Genomic DNA, 20946 nt, shown 5'->3' with positions numbered 1-20946 from the left:
TACTGCCCTTGTACAATCATATTTTGCATCAGCTTCAACCTGACTGCAGGAGGCTGTAACTGTCAGTTAAATGTGCAGATTCACTAGAAAATGGACAGGAACCCACTAATTCTCTTCTCTGTTATCCACACCAAAACTGTTTTGGGATCTGTGTGGAGGGGGTTGGGGTTATGGTAACCAACAATATAGTATCTACATGATATCATAATGAAGCCGCTCCCATATCACAACCGCGATCACCAAAGCAATTTTCACAATATTGTATTATTTCCTTGATACTTTGGGTGGCGCATGATAAAATCTCATGCATATGACCTTGAACTTGAACTTGAGTTCAGCTCATGGAGCTGTTACCTCGCAGCTCCCGTGACCCAGGTTTGATTCTGCTCTCCAGTATGGAGTTTCCACATTCTCTCAATGACAGTGTGGATTTGCTCCTACATTACAAAGTTGTGGGAATTGGTAGGTTAATTGGCCACTGTAAATTGCCCTCAGTGTGCAGGTGAGTGGCAAATCTGAGGGGGCATTGATGGGAATGGGAATAGTATAAAATAGGATGAGTATAAGATTAGTGTATGCGTGCACTAGATGACCTGGTGGGCCAAAGGGTGCATTTCCATGTTGTGACTGACTTTCCATGACATTCAAATATTTAGTAGTAGCGTTTACATCAATCATTAAGTCTTATTGAATGGCACAGCCAAAGGCACTTTAATTGTCGTTTATCTGTGAAATACAAGGATACCCCAAATGATCAGAATGTATTAGTAAATCCACATATAGTTTATGCCACATGTTACCACTAACTAAATGTACAGAATCATTTTGATCATGCAATCAATGTAGTCCATTCAACAACTATACAATTTGTGGATATATGAACAAGTAATTCTTTCACTGTTCATGGAAAATGTGTAACTGAGTATTTAAACTAGATTCCATCTTGTGTAGGTCAGTAAACAAGATGTTTTGTTAACCTTTGCTGTGCTGAAAAAATCTAAACATCAAGGTTACACTTAAAGCAGTTTCTTATTGATTGACAAAGACTAAACCTATGGTTAAATGAATTCGACACCAATGATGTGCACTCAAATCGCAAGTTATGTTGAACTCAAAAGGCACTCAAGGACAATCAGTAGTATTCTTCTTTCCAATGCCACAGACAAAATGAGCAAATCTGTACAATCCAGAAAGTTGGTCTTGAATATTGCCATTTTCCCCCATTGGAGATTATACTAAGAATTTATCTTGGGATCTGAGAAGTCAGTCTTGAGGTATCTGTGATTGGTGGAGCATCTTGTGTTCCAACCTTTATACTTGAGATTGTTTTTTCCCCCCCCATTCCAATTTTGAGAAGGTGCCACATAAAAAGTTACTGCACAAGATATTGGTTTATGAGATCAGACCTCTGGTTTGCATTGATCCTCACCCTGGCACTGGGAAAGGCTCCCCCTCCCTCATTTCGATATGCTTCCAGCCCTCCCATTTTTATTCTGCTATTCATACCATCCCTCCAGACCCCATCACCCATTTGCATCCATCTACAACCTACACATTTCACACACTGGATCCCCCTCCCCGCCCCTCCGTGTGTTCTGGAGAATGATAAAGCGGAGATAGATGAGATTTTAGAACTTGAGGAGTCGAGGCTTATGGGGATTGGGCAGGAAAATGAAAAGATCAGATCAGCCATAATCTTATTGAAAAGACAACGCAGCTCGAGGGTCCACAAATTCAAACCCCCTGAAGAATTTGGCAGACTCATAAAGCAATCGGCTAAGACAACTCATTTCAACGCAGAATCCACAGGGTTTGTACATAACCTATATCACTCTTTCATCATACCTATTTGCTCCTAAAATACGCGCACACCTCAGAAGAACAAGTGAGCACAAAAATCATAAATAGAATCAATTTCATTTTCAACGATTTTATGAATACTATTGTGCTCCTTGGTCATCTTAAAGCTGTTAGCACTTACACAAGTAGTGAGTCACCAGTGAAATAAAGGAAGGCATGTCTACAGCAACAGTACTGAATAATTAGTTCTTAGCTCTCCAGGTTATAATCTGCGCAATAATGAAGTTAAATATATCATAAATGAAGTAATATTCTGTTAGTCTAGAAATAATTTTACCATCACACATTCTATAATTCAGAACACACACACACACACACACATATATATATATATATATACACACATACACATATATACGTGTGTGCGTGTGTGTGTGTATTATATATATATACACACACATACGAACACACAAAAAACAAACAATAGTAGTGCAACAATAATAGTAATAATAATCTAGTCAATTGTAGTTCAGAGCTTATTTGAGGTTGTAGTGTTTAATAGCCTGATGGCTGTAGGGAAGAAGCTGTTCCTGAACCTGGGCGTTACAGTTTTCAGGCTCCAGTAGAATATAGAGGTGGAATAAAGTAGCAGGAGTGCTAATAAAGAATAAAAACAGAGAATGGTGGAAGCACTCAGCAGGGCAGGCAGCGCCAGTTAAAGAGAAGAACCAGGAAAGTAAGAAAACAAGCTTGTTTAAAGTTGCAGAGAGGGTGGGGGAGCGGTTGACAGGACAAAGAAAACTTCTCTGACAGGGCGAGGCCAGGTAATCTAAATGTTTACAGAAGCAACTGGCTATGTGAACAGATACAGAGTTTGAGTGTATGCCCCAGAATTCTTGAGAATCTCCAGAGAAATAGTTCAATGTTGAATGCACTAGGGATGCTCTGGCTATGAATTATGTAAGATTGGAATTAATTACCAGCAGTCATAACTGAGCTAGACAACAGGGAGAAAATTGGAGGATGACAGTGTGGTCAATCGTAACAAAAGCTACAGAAAGATAGAGATATAAATGCACATACTTCAAGAACATAATGCACAACTGAATGGCACCTAAACTGGGCTTGATTTGTATACCTCACTTTTTCATTTGTATATCCGATACTCCGATGTCTACATAGGATATATCAAATAACTAGAAGTACCTTCTTAAACGTTTAGTTTATACCATAGATATGTGAGAATACAATTAGTGGATACATTACATATTAAACAGTAAACTTGCAGAATTTAAATGAAAATTGCAGATTTTCTTGTAGAAAAATTGAAATCTGGCATGTCAAAAAATGTTTTTGTTTTGCTGCACATATATCTAGTGTAACTCAAGTAAAAGTTGGAGATAACAAACTACCTAAACGAACAGTTTACAATCAGCAGAATTGTTCAATTTTTAGAAAACCTTTCTTTTGATTTCTTCTTTTTGATTCACAATAAAGTGTCGCTAAAACAACACAAATAGTAAATTAAACTGAAGCCAAAAGTGGTAAGATAGGATTTATTTATATAACCATCATCATATAACCACTCGAGGCATATCACATTTAATTCAAGTGCAGCCATTTATTACATTGGCAAATCTGGCAGCCATTTTGTACACAGCATGGTCCTGCTATTTTCAATTGGAAAAAAAAACATATTAAGAAGTCCCTTTTCAAGAAACAATGAGATGTTTTTTAAACTGGAAAGATCAGTGAAGCCTTAGTATTAGGTCAGGGATATGTTCTTAAATGGATCTTGAACCTATCTCGATTTTAAACTTGGACAAAAGAATGTGACCAATTAAGCAAAGCTGTTAACTACGATAAAGATAATTAAATCACGACAATTACCAATATTATCCAAGGATTAGGTTAACGAACTATACTGCTCTCCACGCCAAGTAAAATTTGTTCAAGTAGAAGTAAACTTCATTGGATAAATCAACATTGAAAACATAAACATATAGTGGTATATTTTTGCACTCTCCTGATTTTGGGGACTACTTCTGAGTTATTGGCAGTCTCCAGACACCACCCCAAGAGGTTAATTCTTCATGTACATGTCTAGACTGGGAGTGATATTAGACTGTGGAATGCGCAATTGAGTCTCCGACCCACTCTCATCCTCACAACTAGATAATCCTTTATTAGTTATTGGATGGCTATCAAGAACTTATCAGATCTCTCTCTTACTAGCGGATTACACAACTGAAGGTTTACGGCTGGTTTTCTCTCATTTGAATTACCATTTTCCCCCTAAACACAGCTTTAGATCATCTTTCATGTAAACAAATTCTTCACGGCATTTTAATATTAAACTATGCAGCATCTGTTTAATATATCTCATTTAGCATTGAAATTTCCTGTCCAACAAGTGTTAGAAGCACAGCAAGCTAACAATGACCATGTAGGGAAAAATATCTCTGCTTTAAGTTGCACAGTTAAAAAGCGTCCAGAGTTGAAGTTCATGTTACACACAATTTTAAAAAGATGATTGAATCAAGATGAGCACTTTGCTGTAGTAAATATTTTGGTCCAAAACTTAGAATTTTTAGCCATCAGGTTTTGTGAGTATGCGATATAATGTGTTCTTTACATCTCATGAAATTATTTAACTAACAGTAAGGCCTTTGTTCCAAAGATACAGGAGCAACTGGTGATTTTGTTGCGCAGTGTAGTTAAACTGCAACACATGTCAATAGGTTCATGCCGAAACAATTCTACTTAGCCTTATAGTCAACGCAATGGCAAAATTCACTGTGCGACACAACTTTAAAGTGTGATAACACTTGTGAAATTGTCCTAGTTACTGGCATCACTTTGACCACATGCAGCTAGATGAATGCATAACTACATTATCTAAAATACACGAGTACTACAGTGAAATAAAACATGTACCTGCACAAATAACATTGCTCACTTCCTCAGGCTTTTATTTAATTATAACTGAAACACTAAGCTAGGGCAAGTGCAACGTTGCTTGGGTGATTAATAGGACCCTGTTCAAGAGAACCTATTTGTCCTTTATGGAACAGGGGAAATTATTTTAAACACCAGATGCATTATTTAGTGAGTTAAGCATTTTTTAAAAGGGAAAAGTTGCAAGTTAGGTTCTGGGCATTAGAGCTTTGGATGACCTCAAGTTTAGAGAAGAATGACGATGTGGGGTTAGCGTTGGTGACCAGGCAAGAATGAATATATTGTAACAGCCAAGTCTGGGATGCAAGCAGAAGCCTCCACGTGGCGCATCCCGGGCAATGCTGACGACAGAATCTGTACCACAGTTACTGACTGAAGTAGCCAATTCTGTCAACCGTCACTGACCAACCAGAAAGACGTGATATAGAAGATGGCCAGACACGAGGAAGAAGACAGACAAGTCTTAGAGGTCCATAGTTTAAGTAGGGAAGGGACCAGACTAGAACTGGTATGGATAATGAGCCTAGCAAGGTGATCAGAGTTTCAGTGGGAGATCAGTTTGGGAAGAGTGATCACAACTGCCTAAATTTTCAGATAGTTGTATTGGTTATTATTGTCTTGTGTACTAAGATACAGTGAAAAGCTGTTGGTTGTGTCTATCTAGTAAAATCAAATCATACTATACACAAGTACAATTAAGCCATTCATAAGTACAACAGGTAATGTAAAGAGAAAAATACTAGAATGCAGAATATAGTGTTACATCATTATAGCATTACAGTTACAAAGATAAAGTTCAAAGCCTGGACTTTGGAGGATCGGGACTGCACTCTAGCTTATGGGAAAACGTTCAGTAATCTGATAACAATGGGGAAGAAGCTGTTCCTGAATTTGCCGGTATGTGCTTTTAACCTTTGGTATCTTCTGTTCATTGGGAGAGGGGAGAATAAGGAATGACCCAGGGTGAAAATTGTGTTGTCTGCTTTCCCAAGGCAGCGTGAAGTGAAGATAGTCGATGTGGGGAAACTGGGTCTATGTGATAGACTGGGTTACATCCACACCGCTCTGCAACTTCTTAGGCAGGGTTGTTGCCATACCAAGCTGCGATGCATTGTGACCAGATGCTTTCTATGGTGCATCTGTAGAAGTTGATAAGAGTCACTGTAAAATGACAAATGTATTCAGTCTACAGAGGAAGTAGGCTTTGCTATGTTTTCTTGGCTGTAGCTTCTGTGAGTGTGGAATTCGTTTGAATTCTGGTTAAACTCAGGACCAACATATTCCTTTGTGAAAGGCAAACATGGATGGCAAGGTTTAGGAACCTCCGACAGCAGGAGATATTGTAATTTTAGAGAGTAAAGGAAGCATATGAGGTTTAGGAAGCTAAAATTTAAAGAATGTAAAGGAAGCAGAAAATAATTTAAATAGAGTCAACAGTTCTAAGAGGGGTCATGAAATTTCCATGGCAGGTTGTATTGAGGAGAATGCCAAGGTATTTAATACACATATTAAAATACAAGGTGGTAGCTAAGGAGAAGGTAGGACCACTCAAAGATAAATGGGTAAATTTATGCCTGGAGACAGAAGAAAAGGGCAAGACACTAAAAGTACTTCACATCTGTATTTACAAGGAGGAGGACGTGGGTGATATGGAGAAGTATCGTGATGTTGTAGGGCATGTTGATGTCAAGCTGGTGGTGATGTTGAAGAACATTAAGGAGGATGTCCCCAGATCCCTGATGGGATCTATCCCAGGTTATTGTGAGAGGCAAGAGAGATTACTGGGGCTTTGATAGTGATCTTTGTATTCTCTCTAACCATAAGTGAAACCCCAGATGACCAGAGAATAGCCAATGCTATTCCTTTGTTTAATAAGGACAATAGGGACAAACCAGGAAATTATATGCTAGCGATCCTTGCATCAGTGTGGAGGGAAATTATGGGAATTCTTAGGGAAAGAATTTATTCACATCTGGAAAAGCATGGACTTAATAGGAATAGTCAGTATGACTGTGCAGGGAACGTCCTGACTTACAAACTTGATTGATTTTTTTTTGAGGTGACAAAGATGACTGGCAAGGGTAAGGCCGTGGATGCTGTCTAAGGGGACTTTAGCGAAGCATTCAATACGGTCCCGCATTGCAGACTGATCCAAAAGATTAAGGCACATGGGATTCACTGGGATTTTGTAGATAGTATTCAAAATTGGCTTGGTCACAGAGGAGAGTGGTGAAAGTGTATTATTATGACTGAACAGCCGTGACCTGTGGTGTACCACGGGGAGGAACGCAAGGGTCTCTGTTGTTTGTAATATATGATTTGGACAACAATGAACTTATTATTAAGTTTACAGGCGACACAAAAATTGGCAGAGTTGTAGATAGTGAGGAAATTTGTCAAATGATGCAGCAGGTTATAGATCAGTTGGAAATATGGGCAGAGAAACAGTTCATGGAGTTTAATCCAGACAAGTATGAGGTGTTGCGCTTTGAGAGGGTAAGGGAGAAAAGTGGCAGTTAAACAAAGTTAGAATCAGAGTTGTACGTATCCATGGCAGAGACAGGAGAAATGGTTTAAGTTTATTATTGTCATGTATATCAAGGTACAGCAAAAAGCTTTGTTTTACATTCTATCCAATTAAATTAGATAATACTATACAAAGATGCAATCAAGCCAAACTCAAGTACAATAGGTAGAACAAAGGGAAAAGATACAAAGTGCAGAATGTGATTAAAGTGACAGCTTGCAGCTAAAATTATTGCATTTGAAAGTGATTTTTGAATCAGTTTGGTCAACAGTGAGAAAGACCTGATAATGTTTATATTATCAAGCTAGATTTGATGGTAAGTATCTAAATACATCAACTACTACATGAAGAGGAAAGAGGATTTGGACCCCAAAATGTCAGCCTGAGTTTGAAGTTCTGAATGACTACTTTGCAGTCTTCATGGAAGGGTAAACCATAGAAACATAGAAAAATAGGTGCAGGAGTAGGCCATTCCGCCCTTCGAGCCAGCACCACCATTCAATATGATCATGGCTGATCATCTAATATCAGTTCCCCATTCCTGCTTTTTCCCCATATCCCTTGATTCCTTTAGCCCTAAGAGCTAAATCTGATGCTCTCTTAAAAACATCCAGTGAATTGGCCCCCACTGCCTTCTGTGGCAGAGAATTCCACAGATTCACAACTCTCTGGGTGAAAATGTTTTTCCTCATCTCAGTCCCAAATGGCCTAAACTTAAACTTTGACCCCTGGCTCTGAACCCCCCCCCCCCCAACATCGGGAACATTTTTCCTGCATCTAGCCTGTCCAATCTCTTAAGTTTCTATTAGACTAAGTGGGACCCATTGGGTCCCTGTCACATGGGAGGCCTGGTTCCCCAACTCAACCTGTTCCCCAATGCAATATTCCACCACTCACCCGTTCCCCCAAAGCAACCCGTCCCCCCTGCGCAATATTGCACCACTCACGCATAGCCCCCAATTGCGCAGGCAAGGCTCATTTCCCCTCATCCCCCAACACTCCCTCCACTCCTCTTCACCTTCCCTCTTCTTTCCCCTCTCCTCCTCCCCTCCCCACCTCCCTTCCTCTTCTTTCCCCTACCCTCAGTCACTCCCTCCCTCCATAACTCCTCTCCCCTCCCTATCCCCCACTTCTCACCTCCCCCTATCCCTCCTGACCCCCACTGCCCTCCTCTCCCTCCATTCCCCACTCCTCTCCCTCTATTCCCCCTCCTCCTCCACTTTCCCCCCTCCCTCCTCACATCCCCAGGATTTCCCCTCCCCCAATCCCTCCCGTACCCTCAGTCACCCCCTCCATCCATAAAAAGCAGCACCTGCAGTTTCTTCCACCATGGGGGGGTGGGGGGGTGTGTGTGTGTGAAACTCCGCAAACTGCCTGAATATGGTCCATTTCCCTCTATTCGCTGCCTGTTCACGGGACTGTCAAAATGTCTCTCAAATGTTGCAATCATATCTGCTTCTACCACTACTCCTGACGGTTAATGCTGTATAAAACAAAACCTACTTCACATTCCGTGTGCTTCCTTTATCATAAGATCATAAGTGATAGGAGCAGAATTAGGTCATTCGGCCCATCAAGTCTACTCCGGCATTCAATCATGGCTGATCTATCTCTCCCTCCTCACCCCATTCTCCTTCCTTCTTCCCATAACCTCTGACACCCGTACAAATCAAGAATCTACCTTCCCAATGTACCCACTTGCATAGCTGATTTCAGGGACAAATTATTTGACAAACATCTGAGGAGTGGCACAAACCTGAATTTATAAAGGCATGGGTTATGAAGGAAATGTATGAATTTGTTAAAGCAGGTATCTGCCCAAGTATAATTAAGCTTTTTTGAGTTAGTAAGGCAAATCATCAAGATTAGAGCATTTTATGATGTAAAAGTCCCATATGACAAACTGATCAAGAAAACAAAAGTCAGAGATTTTATGGAAAATGGCAAGTCAGAGTGTGTTTTAGAATGGCATTGTTTAGAGGCACAGGGGACTTGGAGTGCATTTCCACATATCCTTAAGGTAAGTAGAGAAAGTGGTTAACACAGTCAATCAGTTTGAAGACTTATAACCTGCCGGGTAGGGATCGCAAGAGCTGGGTAGTGAATTAATCTTGTCCATTTTTGGCTAGGCTGGACTAATTGGCCTCATCCTGTGCCATAAACATCTTTGATTTTATAGGTCTTTGTACCTTAAGGGATCAAAGGGTTGTACCAGAGATGCAACCAGAGACAAGAATGATATCCAAATTAATGTAACTAAGAAGATTAAAACAAGATCTCAAACTGTAATATGCTTTTGCTGCCTTGCAAGTAGTACTATTTTAAGCTTGGCATGTCCGAGCAGCCTGCAGCTAAACATTCTTGTCCATCTGTGCCCATCACTCCACCTGATTTAGAAAGAAGTTGCATCAGCAGGATTAAAATCCTATTAACATCACTATTTATTAAAACTAGTTTTAAGTTTAAAAACTCAAAGATTAAAAGTGCAATTAGTTGTATCAAAAGGTGATTTTGAATAAGCTCCCTGTACTCCACTTACTTTACATTGACTCTTAAAAAAATAAAAATAAACCTTCCGTTTACATGCATTCATAACAGTGAATCTATCCTGCCTCTACCAAGTAAGAGGTTTGCGTAAGGAGGCCACGAATGTTTGCATAATTTATCAACTTAGCCATATGGGGCTACTTCAGCCTTATGGTAAGATACGTATGAGTGCAAAATTCCAAGATTGTGATCCAGTAATGAGAGAAAACAAGTAGAAACTACACTATGCTAAGGTGGCAAGATATTCATATGATCGCTAATATGACAGATAAGAGTTTAATATGTGAAGAAAAAAAGTACAGGAATATCACTAGAGTAAAATCTTGGTATAAAAATGCATTTGGTTAGGTCTACAAAATTATATACGTATTTAAGTATTTGATGTAGTTTCATAATTGCCATTAGAATTAGAGTACCTAAAAGATATCCAATAATTTACAAGATTTAGATTTGCACCATGTTACTTACATACAGTAAATTCTTAACTTGGGAATCAACCAAACGCAGCTAGAGAAACTACGAACATGTAGTTTAAAAACTATGGGGAAGAATGAAACCTTTGGTTTTACACCTTATTTTTTCCTCTTCTCTAGCTGCTCATTAATTCAGTGGTTATAATCTCAAATGGTACTTGGGAGAGGTAGTAACATTAACTCACACAAGTGACAAAAGCACTTGCATTTATAAAGTACCTCATCATGTCCTCAAGACACCTCGAAGCGCTTTATGTTCAATAAAGTGCTTCTCAACTGCAGCTGATGTTATTCAAGTAGTCATTGTACAAACCTAGCAGCAAATGGAATTAAGGGGAAATGGTCACAGCTGAGACCAAACCAATTCTTCACCTCATGTCTGCACTTAAACGTTCCAGCAACAATCAATGGACAGAAAGCAAAAATTTGGTAGATTTTTCTGTCACTGTGGCAAATTGAAAATCCTCTGAAGCCTAATTAGTTTCACAAACTCCAATAAATCAAATCTTTTACCTTTTTATTCTGTAATGCTAAGTTCTTGGGTTGCATTTTCCAACTATGCTAGAGCTTCCAAATCTTTGTATAAAAGTATTTATAAAGCAACTTCCATGTTACTACTGTTCATGTTACAGAAGTTTGCCCTCACATAATTCACAAATCACTACCCAAAAATTTGAGATATGCAACAAAATCTACTCTTTGCAGAACATGTGCGTAAAGAAATAAATCAACACAAAATGTCGTTTTCTTACACTTGCATTTTGTGATGCATGCGCAGATGACTTGTTTTTGAATTATGGAAAATCACAAGTCTGGAATCTAAGAACACCACACACTCTTAACGCAGGGGTCGTCTGTTGTTAACTAAATTTACACAATGCCATGTGCCAATTAACTGAAAGGTTTAGTTTATTGGAATTTTTCCAAGCTTTACAAGCAAGCTAATCTCTCCTTACAAAATAGTTTATTAATATTATTGGCATTACAAAGTAATTTTAAGCACGGCAAGTATAGAAATTATGTCTCAAAACCATCCCTGTATGAAACTAATGATAAAACTGGCTGCACAATGATGTGCATCAATGCAGCAAAAGAACTCTTACAAATTGGGAATTTGAAATGCTATACTACAGCCTCCCCTCTATGGAAATTGTGGCAGTGCTGCTTCAAGATATATAGAACTCTGCAGTGCAGTACAGAAATAACCTCAGAGGATTCGAGCACATTTTAATCAGAAAGCTTCTTCACCTAAACTGATTTTTGCTGGTCTACGAAGCTATGCTGGCTCTATATTGTTGACGTAGAACACCGTAGCACATAAGACACTTTTTATCAATTCCTTGGACAGTTTATAAGAAATTACCACTGGTTCAGCCGAGAATAACACTGTGAAAAGCATGGATTTCTACGCCAGTACTCACCTGTAATATTGGGTAAGGATATTCCATACAGTAGACACTGAACATGCTTACAAGTTGCTGTAGGACACTCGAATTAAGGAGAACCAGGGCTGTATGGCTGGGGTGTGAGTGAATTGGTCTATCCGTCAATCGTGAACAGCTGTTTAAGGATTTGTGATGCACACAGTGCAGGCCTTCAGCAACGTGAGGAGGGGAGGCTTTCTGCCCGGTAACGTTTTCAGCTGTTGCAATCAAACTTCTGCAGATTAACCCTCAAATCCTGGCCCTGAAGACTGGGTCTGTTTGTAGAGAAGGGATCTGCTTTCCCTACCCAAGAAGGCTTTTTTTTTTAAAGCAATGCGTCTGCACAGTAATAGACATGAACAGGTGCACACTTGTCACTTTAGCTCAAACAAGCGTCACTTTTTACAAGAATTGAGGGGGGACATTCTAATAAGTTTCTTACATTATATTGTGTTTTTTACTGATGTGGCAGTTTAGAAAAATACAGTCAATTCTGTTCCATTTCTTTGATTGTGAAGGTTTCCATTTGCAGTTTAGCAAGATGTATTTATTTCAATCGTTAGCTTCTGCTAGCTTGAATTGCAAACATGTGTGAGATTGGGCCAACTTTTGAAACTATATTTCAATTTAAAAAAAAATTTCATTAAACGTTTTCACTGTTAAAATGACATCTGGATAACTTATTTGCTGGAGACATCCTAAACATTGTTAAATGTAGTTTGTGTGAATTGTAAATGCCTTTCTTGGGAAAGTTCTTTTGCTTGGCTTAAAGGGAACTTCTTAAAGATGTAGGGTTAATTGTATCACTTGCAGTCTTTATCTACCACAAACAAATCAGTGGCTCAGGGGATAGGCACATCATGAGACATTTCATAATACAGCAAACTGCGCACCCATCAAAGGATATGTGTGGCTTTACTACTGGGTTCAGGTGATCATATTCTAGCCCTGAAGTTAGCCATTTTGGGCACAAGCCTTACTTGGATGATAAACACAATCATGGTAAATATTACAGTGTAATATTGAGAGAGTGCTGCTTTTTTGGATGAGTAGCCTTCGGGTCAGGGGATTAAACTGGGGCATCATTATTGCCTGGTCATATGGGTGACAAAGATTCAATCGCACTAATATGAAGCGGAACAAAGAGAAGGAAGAGGGAAGGTACGATGGCAAAAATGTATTCTAATTTTAGTTAGTTGCCACCACTAAAACAACTGACCTGGTAATTTTTCTCAAGATTTTTTTTACAGGAATTTGCTCACTATCCAGTTGATAGATTTTCCCAATTACAAAGAACACACTTCAAAAAATGTAAACTGCCTTGAGGATATACCAAGGTCAAGAATATTGCTTTGGAAATGTCAATTCTTTCGCTTTGCACAAGTTGATGGTACATTTACTCATGAACAACTTTAACTATAATTCAGACGTAGTTTAAAGCAAGAGGTAAATAATACTAAGATCTTTTTTCAATACGAGAAAGAAAACATGGAGAAATAACAACAGTTAAAATTGATTCCTATGAAGAAGACAAGTTTGTGTTGGAACACTGAAGGTGGATGTTCAAAATTTTACATGAAGAATGCAAGCACCTATAATATTGGATAATTCTCATTCTTCTGTAGCAATTAGAATACACACATACACATACACACAAACACTTCAACTTCTAACACTGCATGAAGTTTGAGTGAATGGACCTAAAAAAGAGCATTTCAATTTCCCAACTGAGTAGTAGTTGAGGATAAAGGCTAAAGTAAGGAACTGAGACAGAGACAGATTATCTCTGATCTGGTTAACTGTAATCAGATCAGATCTGTCAAGCACACTTGAATCTAGTCAGTAGTATACCTCTGAAAATATTTAAGTTCCCATGCTATCATTTGCCAACCTGCTAACCATCAAGCCAAATCTGCTGCAAACCAGAGGCAGAAGTAGATGAGTTCCACATAGGGGTTATGTAATACCCCCCCCCACTCCACCTGTACCCCAACGCTCCATCCCAGAGCAATTTATAGGCTGGCAGTAATAATAACAATTCTTCTGACTTCAAGAAAAAGAGCTCTGCTATTCCAGGTATTTTTCTCACCCCATATGACTGATCTCATTGTTCCAGCACAAGATAAATATATAGTTTCAGTTACAGAAATAGCAATTATTCCAAAACAGGAGTGCTCAAACTAAGTCTGGTCCAATCTCCCAGAGCCTGACACCCTTCACTTTGTTATTCAACCCCCTAATCCTTAAAATAAAACTAAACTCAAATTTCCTATCATTATTAGAAACATCACTAGCAAACCAGGGTTTGTCTTTCAGAACAACATCCTCAGCTCTATGAAATTTGCAGTCTGCTATGTCACTTAAAGCATAATCCTTAAATAAAAAGCAGACTACAATCAGTCAGCATTATTATCATCAGACAACTGCCATGACAAAATTCCAACGACCCTTTGGCTGGTGTCTTTCTAATGCATAGCTCCCAATAACCAGAGCAATATCTCACAACATCCATTTTCAATGGAAGCTCACCATCATATGGCTAAACAGATTAAGCTAGGAAAATGGCAGACAAAACCTTTGATCCAAAAATTGACTTTTTAATCCTACATTAAAAGAACAGCAACACAGCCTACCATGAAAGCCCACTGGGAAGAGTCACCACAGGGAAGAGATGGGACTGGTAGGTAACAAGCTTTCTTCCACCCTGCCGAGAGGCACCACCATCACCTATGATTTGCACTACATACAACACAATCCTAGCTGAGCAGTAGTTAAGTTTGGTCAGCTTACTTGATGGCCCAAGTGCTCAGCATCTTCCAAATTTAGTTTTTTATATCTTGAATAACAAAGGCTGGTTCCAGTTTTCTGTCAAATTGCAAATACATATTTGTGATGCTCCGCAGAAATGGAAAAAATCCAGCCGGCAGTTTATCTGAGTAATCATGTTTACCACTCTGAACCATTGCAATAAAAAGTCACTAGATTGCAGACCATTTATATACAAATTCAAAATGCCTTCATCTTTGCTCGCAGCGTGACATATGTTAGCCAGCGCGGCAGTTGGCTGCATGCCAAGGATTTTCTACTTCTCCAATAACAGATGAACCACTATCAGTGTTCTCCACAACAGCTGCATTACGCCAGCATCATCCCCCTGCCCGTTTCGACTGTAATCCTGTGCCTTCTGATTTAATACTGTAATTACTTCTAATGTTGTGCAGAAGAGATAAGTGTTCAGTATCTCTTCACCCCGAACAGGAAGATTTCAAAAATATACAATCCTATTAACTGTTAAAATGCTTATGTATTATTTCCTGAATAAACTTTACAATTATATAAGACAAGTAGAGATTTTGAGAGAATAGAAAGAAAATGTAAACTTTGACTAATTGATAACTATTGATAAAATAGTTAATTTTAACATATAAAGTAAATGTTTAACTTAATTCTAAGAGCATCTCACCCACCCTCATTCCACCACTCAGAGACATGACCTTCAACCATGATTGTTTGAAACTGAATTCATCTTTCTCACCCACAGACAAATAATCAATACTTTTCTGGATTCGAATTTCAGAAGAGTCAGCATTTACTATTTTACTCCGAAGCAAGGTGAAGTCATTGCAGCCGCAGAACAATTAATAGTGGCAAATATTCATTCGCAGTTTTGAAGATTGACCTTACAACCATCTACTCAAGAAGTGAATATACACTGCCTCAGAAGATCACGCAAACCAAGTTCCAATTCAGAACAAGAACAGAACCATGGGATAGCTCTTCCTTTTTTTAGTTGTGGATGAGATGGTGGTGAATCACTGGAACACCCTATCTGGTGAAAGCTGGACCATAATAAATACTTAAAGTGGGAGTGGATGCATATTTAATTGATTAAGGAATGGGGGCACAGAAGAAGAAATTAGTCCAACATAAATCAGCCATGATCCTATTGTCCAGGCAGATTTTTAAGGACCGGTGGGCTTACTCATCCTCATATTTTCTTGTGTACTTGTGGCTCATCCGCCCATTTTTATTCTAGCCTGGGAATCAATGGGGTGCAACATTATGCAGAATCTGTATCAGGTTGGACTAGATTTATAGCAGTCAATCAGAAAACAAGAGAAACCATACCTGCAGAATTCAAAGACACACAAAATGCTGGAGTAACTCAGCGGGTCAGGCAGCATCTCTGGAGGGAAGGAATGGGTGATGTTTCGGGTCGAGACCCCTCTTCAGACTGATGTCAGGGAAGCAAGAATTCAAGGTGGAACATTGCAATCCTCAAACATGTTATCATTAAAAAGGTGATATTAGGCATCTTAGTGGGCCTAAATCCCCAAGGCCCGATGAGAATTATATGAAGATGGTATGGAAGGCGAAAGAGATTATTGATCCCTCACAGAGATTTTTTAAATATTTGGTGGCCACAGATGAGGTACGGAATGACTAGATGTAAATGTGGTTCCTTTATTCAAGAAGGGCATCAGGGATAAGATAGGTAGTAATAGGCCACATAGTTCAGATAGACAACGTTTATCACCATTGCCCTTGTCAATCCTGTTGGTGACACCTTAACAAACTTCAAATTTGTGAGACACAATTTCACACACAGCTGCTCTGACTATTTCTAATCAGTCCTTGCCGATCAAAATGTTGGCAGCTCCTGTCACTGAGAAACTCCTTCAGTAACATATCAACCACTGGACTCACCAGCTTGGAATCCCCTGGTAACCCTTCTTAAATAAAGGTACAACAAAAACCACCCTCCAGACTTCTGCTTCCTACCCCAATGGCTAAAGATTATGCCAATATCATTGCCAGGGCCCCATCAATTTTCCCCCTCACTTTTGAAGAAACATTTGATCAGGCCCTGGTGATTCACATTCATCTTAATAAAATTTAATATACTCTTTTTTAATTTCAATTTGGGTCCAATACATCACTACATATTCCTCTCAATTCCTTTGCTTCCATAACTTCTCAGTAAATACAGATGAGAAATATTAATTTAACTCCTTGCTCATCTCCTCTGGGTCAAAATATGGACAGCCATGTTAATCCTTCAGGAGGCCTTTGCTCTAATTTGTGCACTGATCACCAAAGCCTGCTGGAGCTCCAAGCTGCCAACCAATTTAACTCCCCTTACCATTCCCATACAGAGCTTTCTGTCCTCAGTCTCCTCCATTGGCAGAGAAGGCTGGCAAACTAGAGGTCAATGAGTCTAACATAGTGCATATGGACACGGTTCTAAAAGAGACAAAAAGGAGTAGCTCAGCGTGTCAGGCAGCATCTCTGGAGAACATGGATCTCTGCCAGCATTCAAGTCACTTGCTCCTTTCTCCCCTCACACTTTTCCCATCTCATAGTCTCATTTTTCCTCTTATCCCCTCTTCCATCTCCTTCTACCCCTATCCCTCCCACCAGCCTTACATTTCACTTCTCCTTTATAAACCTCCAACCTGCCAGACATCCCTTTACCTGTAAACATCATCTCCCATTTAACCCATACAAGCTCCTGTCTATTAACTTCAAAATTGGTATTGCTCCAACTCAGGACTTTAACCTGATGACCAGTTCTATTTTTTTTCTATAACTAATTAAAAACTAATAGAAATATAGTCATTAGTCTTCGAGTGTTCACCTCCTGACCTTCAGTCACTAGCTCTGCCTCATTGTCTAATATGTCATCTAGTGTTGCACTCTACTAAAGCCCTTATATATTGTTTAGGAAAACTTACCTGGTCACACAAAGAAATTCCACTCGGTCCAAGCCCTGTGCATTATGGTATCAATAGTCAACATACAGCAAGGGAAGTTAAAATCACCTGTTATCACAATCCTTACAACTCTGTGCGATCTCTTACTCCTACATATTTGCTCCTACACTAGTTTCATTCTCTGTATAACAAACACCAGTTTCCCTCATGACTTGGATGGCTAGAAAGACAAGCTATCTATTTTCAGATTTCTAGAAGCTACTGGGAGTTGCATGATGAAAAGTGCATAAAATAGTCCTTCATCCTCATTTTTTTTTACTGTGATTAAGTACCTGTGTGCAAAAAACTCTTTCCTGTTACATTTCCACTTTATCTCCCCCCCATCCCCATCTAGCTGGGATCTAGTGTTTCATTCATATTAGATCATGGACACAAATGCAGAGCCTCTCTTCCTCTATATTAATCTTGTCTACATTTTTATTTTTTATATAGCCTGTGCCTTTATCTGGCAAAGAATCAGTCTTTGTGACTACTGAGGAGCATCTATTGGTACAAATACAATTCCCAATTTGGATTGAATGTAGCTGATGTAATTCTTATGGGGTAAAATAAAACACTCAATTCATTTGCAACCATGTATTTCAGTTGTGCAGACGTGCTGGCAGCAGCACAAAGCAAGACAGATCGATGGACTTGTCTTGCAAGCATCAGCCAACAGAATTATAGTTGAGATTTACCATAACAGACGATCTTACTTGGCAGATCTTTCCCTTAAATGTACTGCATTATGGTTAATTACACAATAAGGATGTACCCTTGAATCCAAAGATACTCATAAGCAAAAACTGCACGAGTTTTATTTACAAATAGGACCATAAGCCACTCTCAAAATCACCAGTTGAAATGCTCAGTAGGTCCTAAAAAGACACCAGATGCAAATAGATTTTGTCTACTGGTAAAACACAAGCATATGTGCCAGTACTTAAATACAATTAGCAGAAATCTCCCAAATTGCAACCAGCCTTACTGATAAAGCCTTTGCACGCCCTTTTAATATCTCATACTTTACATCCCTAGTTTTCCCATACAAACAAAGTATGTCACATTTAATTCCTTAAAAGGAGATTTGTGGGCAAAACACTTCTTCGTACTTAAATCATCAAGTTTTGAATATTCCAAATTTGTTATCATAAGAAAATCACCCATCAGGAGTTATGGCGTGTTTATGATTGCACAACTGAAGAGAGGGAGATCATTAATAATCTTTTATCAAGACATTGAAAGCAGAATGGAGCACAGTTCAATTTATGGAAAACTTGATCAATTGTAGTGCAATATTATCTTTGACGATATTTCAGTTACAGCTGTTTCTTTATAGTCTACCAACTACAAAGATCAGCGACATACTGTTTTTACATTAGTTGTGCTAATCTCAATGCAACCTGTTAATAGCTTATATGCAAATATGCAAATCACACAGCTCGTAATAACTGTGCTTGCTACTATTCTAACTAATTTATCAAAATTTCAGACTTTTTTGAAATTAGTCTTCATTTACACATAATATACAAGTAGCAGAAATGAGTCATGGATGGTGGATTGTTAATTCTTTGTAGCACAGTTACCTCCAAATAATCCAAAAGATTTATATGCTTCAATTAAAATACACCATATTAGGATTCTGTGATATAATTAGCCTGGTCCTCCCAAATCCCCTACTCAGTATGGAGTCAGCAGTGAGAACATGTTATAAATAGATTTTAACAGTGGCAGAACCTTGGTGTGATTTATTTAACATGACAAGCCACTTGAGTTCTAAACCAATCCAATTCAGGGTTTTTAAATAAAGATATTCTCAAGAAAATTATCAAACACCATACAGATAAGTGTTCTTTGGAGCTTAAAGCAAAATACTTGAAAGCCCCTGGAAGATTATTTACAGATCTTGTGGCTGTATAGAAAATAAACAAGTTGAGAGCCATGCAGCTTATAGCATTGACACATCAAAAAAGGTCCAACTTAATTACTGACTAAAATAAACAATGATAGTGGCAACTATTATTGGGCTAGATTAGCTGCATCACACCGCAAAATTGTTGAAGTTTGTAGCAATATGAAAAATGTGTCCCTTACTATAATTTTTTTCCTCTCTGCATTCAAGTTGTCACCAGTTTTTTTTGTTTTTTTTAATTCATCACTATTCCAATTTAAAGACTCCAAGGCTTTCTTTGAGCAGGTTTGATAGTCATGAATTCCGTATATAAAAATACTTTTTTGATTATTTAACGAATGCAGATACAAAATCTGAGTTTCACAATACACCTACAAGTTCAAACCAATTTTCCTACATGTTATTGCAACTGTGGTCATTCTTCAATTAAGCGCACCAAACATTTTTGCACAAAAATAGAATCCGATGCGACCACATGTTCACTTAAGCTGAGCCCTCTTATTGCTATGAATAATGCAAACTCCAAAAAGTCAACAAGACTCTTAGAAGATGGCAGTGTTACATGCGCACACTGGAATTGTTTGCATGTTCCAATGCTGCACAGATGATTTTTTTTTCATTCACCGATCTGTGAATATCCTCTTGTATTGTGCAGTATCCCAAACGCACGCAGCCTAAAATGGGATTGTTGTTCTTTGACAATACACTTCTAAAGACAAATCAGTTCAAAGGTTTTATCAGATGTAGTCATGATATACTAGTTCTAACCTCAAAGTGTAGCTGTCAACATAATAATGTAATCATCTGTATGATATATCCAATGGTGAGTATAAGATTATAATTCACATTTGCATTTTTGATTGGGCACATAATTTAGCCAAAGTATAGTTTCTATGTAGGCCTCATTTACTTCCATATTACAATAAAAGGCAACTTATAGAAATTTATTGTACCGAGATGCGTGTGCGCATCATGTGTGTGTGTGGGTGGGAGGGAGGGGATGAGGTAAAGTAAGAACTATTACTAGAGGATTTAATATCGTCCCATAATCTACATAAATATAAAAGTCCCACTTATGTTAGTGCTAGAGGTTTCCACTACTGAAAATTTCTAGAGTGTTAAAATAATACTGTAATAATGTAGAAACAAGAAACTGCAGATGGTGGTTTACACAAAAGGACACAAAGTATTAGTGTAGAGGCAGGACAAATAGAATGTGGACCATGCTTAGAAAGTGGTTGAGTTGTATAAAATGGATACTTTTAAAATGAAACTGAGTGAGTGCACGGTGAAAAAAAGAGCTAGAAAGATGCTGAAAGGCAAAAATCCGCTTGGTGGAATATATACCCAATAAGCGAGTTTGGTATTTCAACTGCGCATGCCCAGGTCATTAACGATAAACATTTTCCCCAGCTGAACTGCTACGTGTGTACAGATTTGCTTTTCATCCGTATTTTCCAGTTTTGCTTCTTCGAGGTAAGAAAATACTGCTTTCAAGTTTATTCATTAGGTGTATTTGTGGCTCATTTGTACAAACTACGATGATTTTGTT

General features: G+C 38.5%; 1 protein-coding gene across 9 annotated transcripts in view; it reads right to left on the bottom strand.

Moving 5' to 3' along the window:
• The window catches only part of LOC116966763 (RNA binding protein fox-1 homolog 2-like), a 209913-nt gene that overhangs the window by 97361 nt on the left and 91606 nt on the right, over positions 1 to 20946 (bottom strand). Inside the window, exon 1 of one of the 9 annotated variants that reach the window (XM_033013089.1) lies at positions 11727 to 11916. The exons of the other annotated variants lie outside the window; for them this stretch is intronic. Within the exon in view, the coding sequence (XP_032868980.1) occupies positions 11727 to 11771 (45 nt within the window). The 5' untranslated portion in view covers positions 11772 to 11916. Of the gene's footprint in view, positions 1 to 11726; positions 11917 to 20946 lie in introns of those variants that run through there. 9 annotated transcript variants of the gene reach the window in all.

This window comes from Amblyraja radiata, chromosome 38 (assembly GCF_010909765.2).
Source record: "Amblyraja radiata isolate CabotCenter1 chromosome 38, sAmbRad1.1.pri, whole genome shotgun sequence".
Lineage (NCBI taxonomy): Eukaryota > Metazoa > Chordata > Chondrichthyes > Rajiformes > Rajidae > Amblyraja > Amblyraja radiata.
Note: the sequence above shows the minus strand (reverse complement) of the source record. Positions and strands in the feature narration are given on the sequence as shown.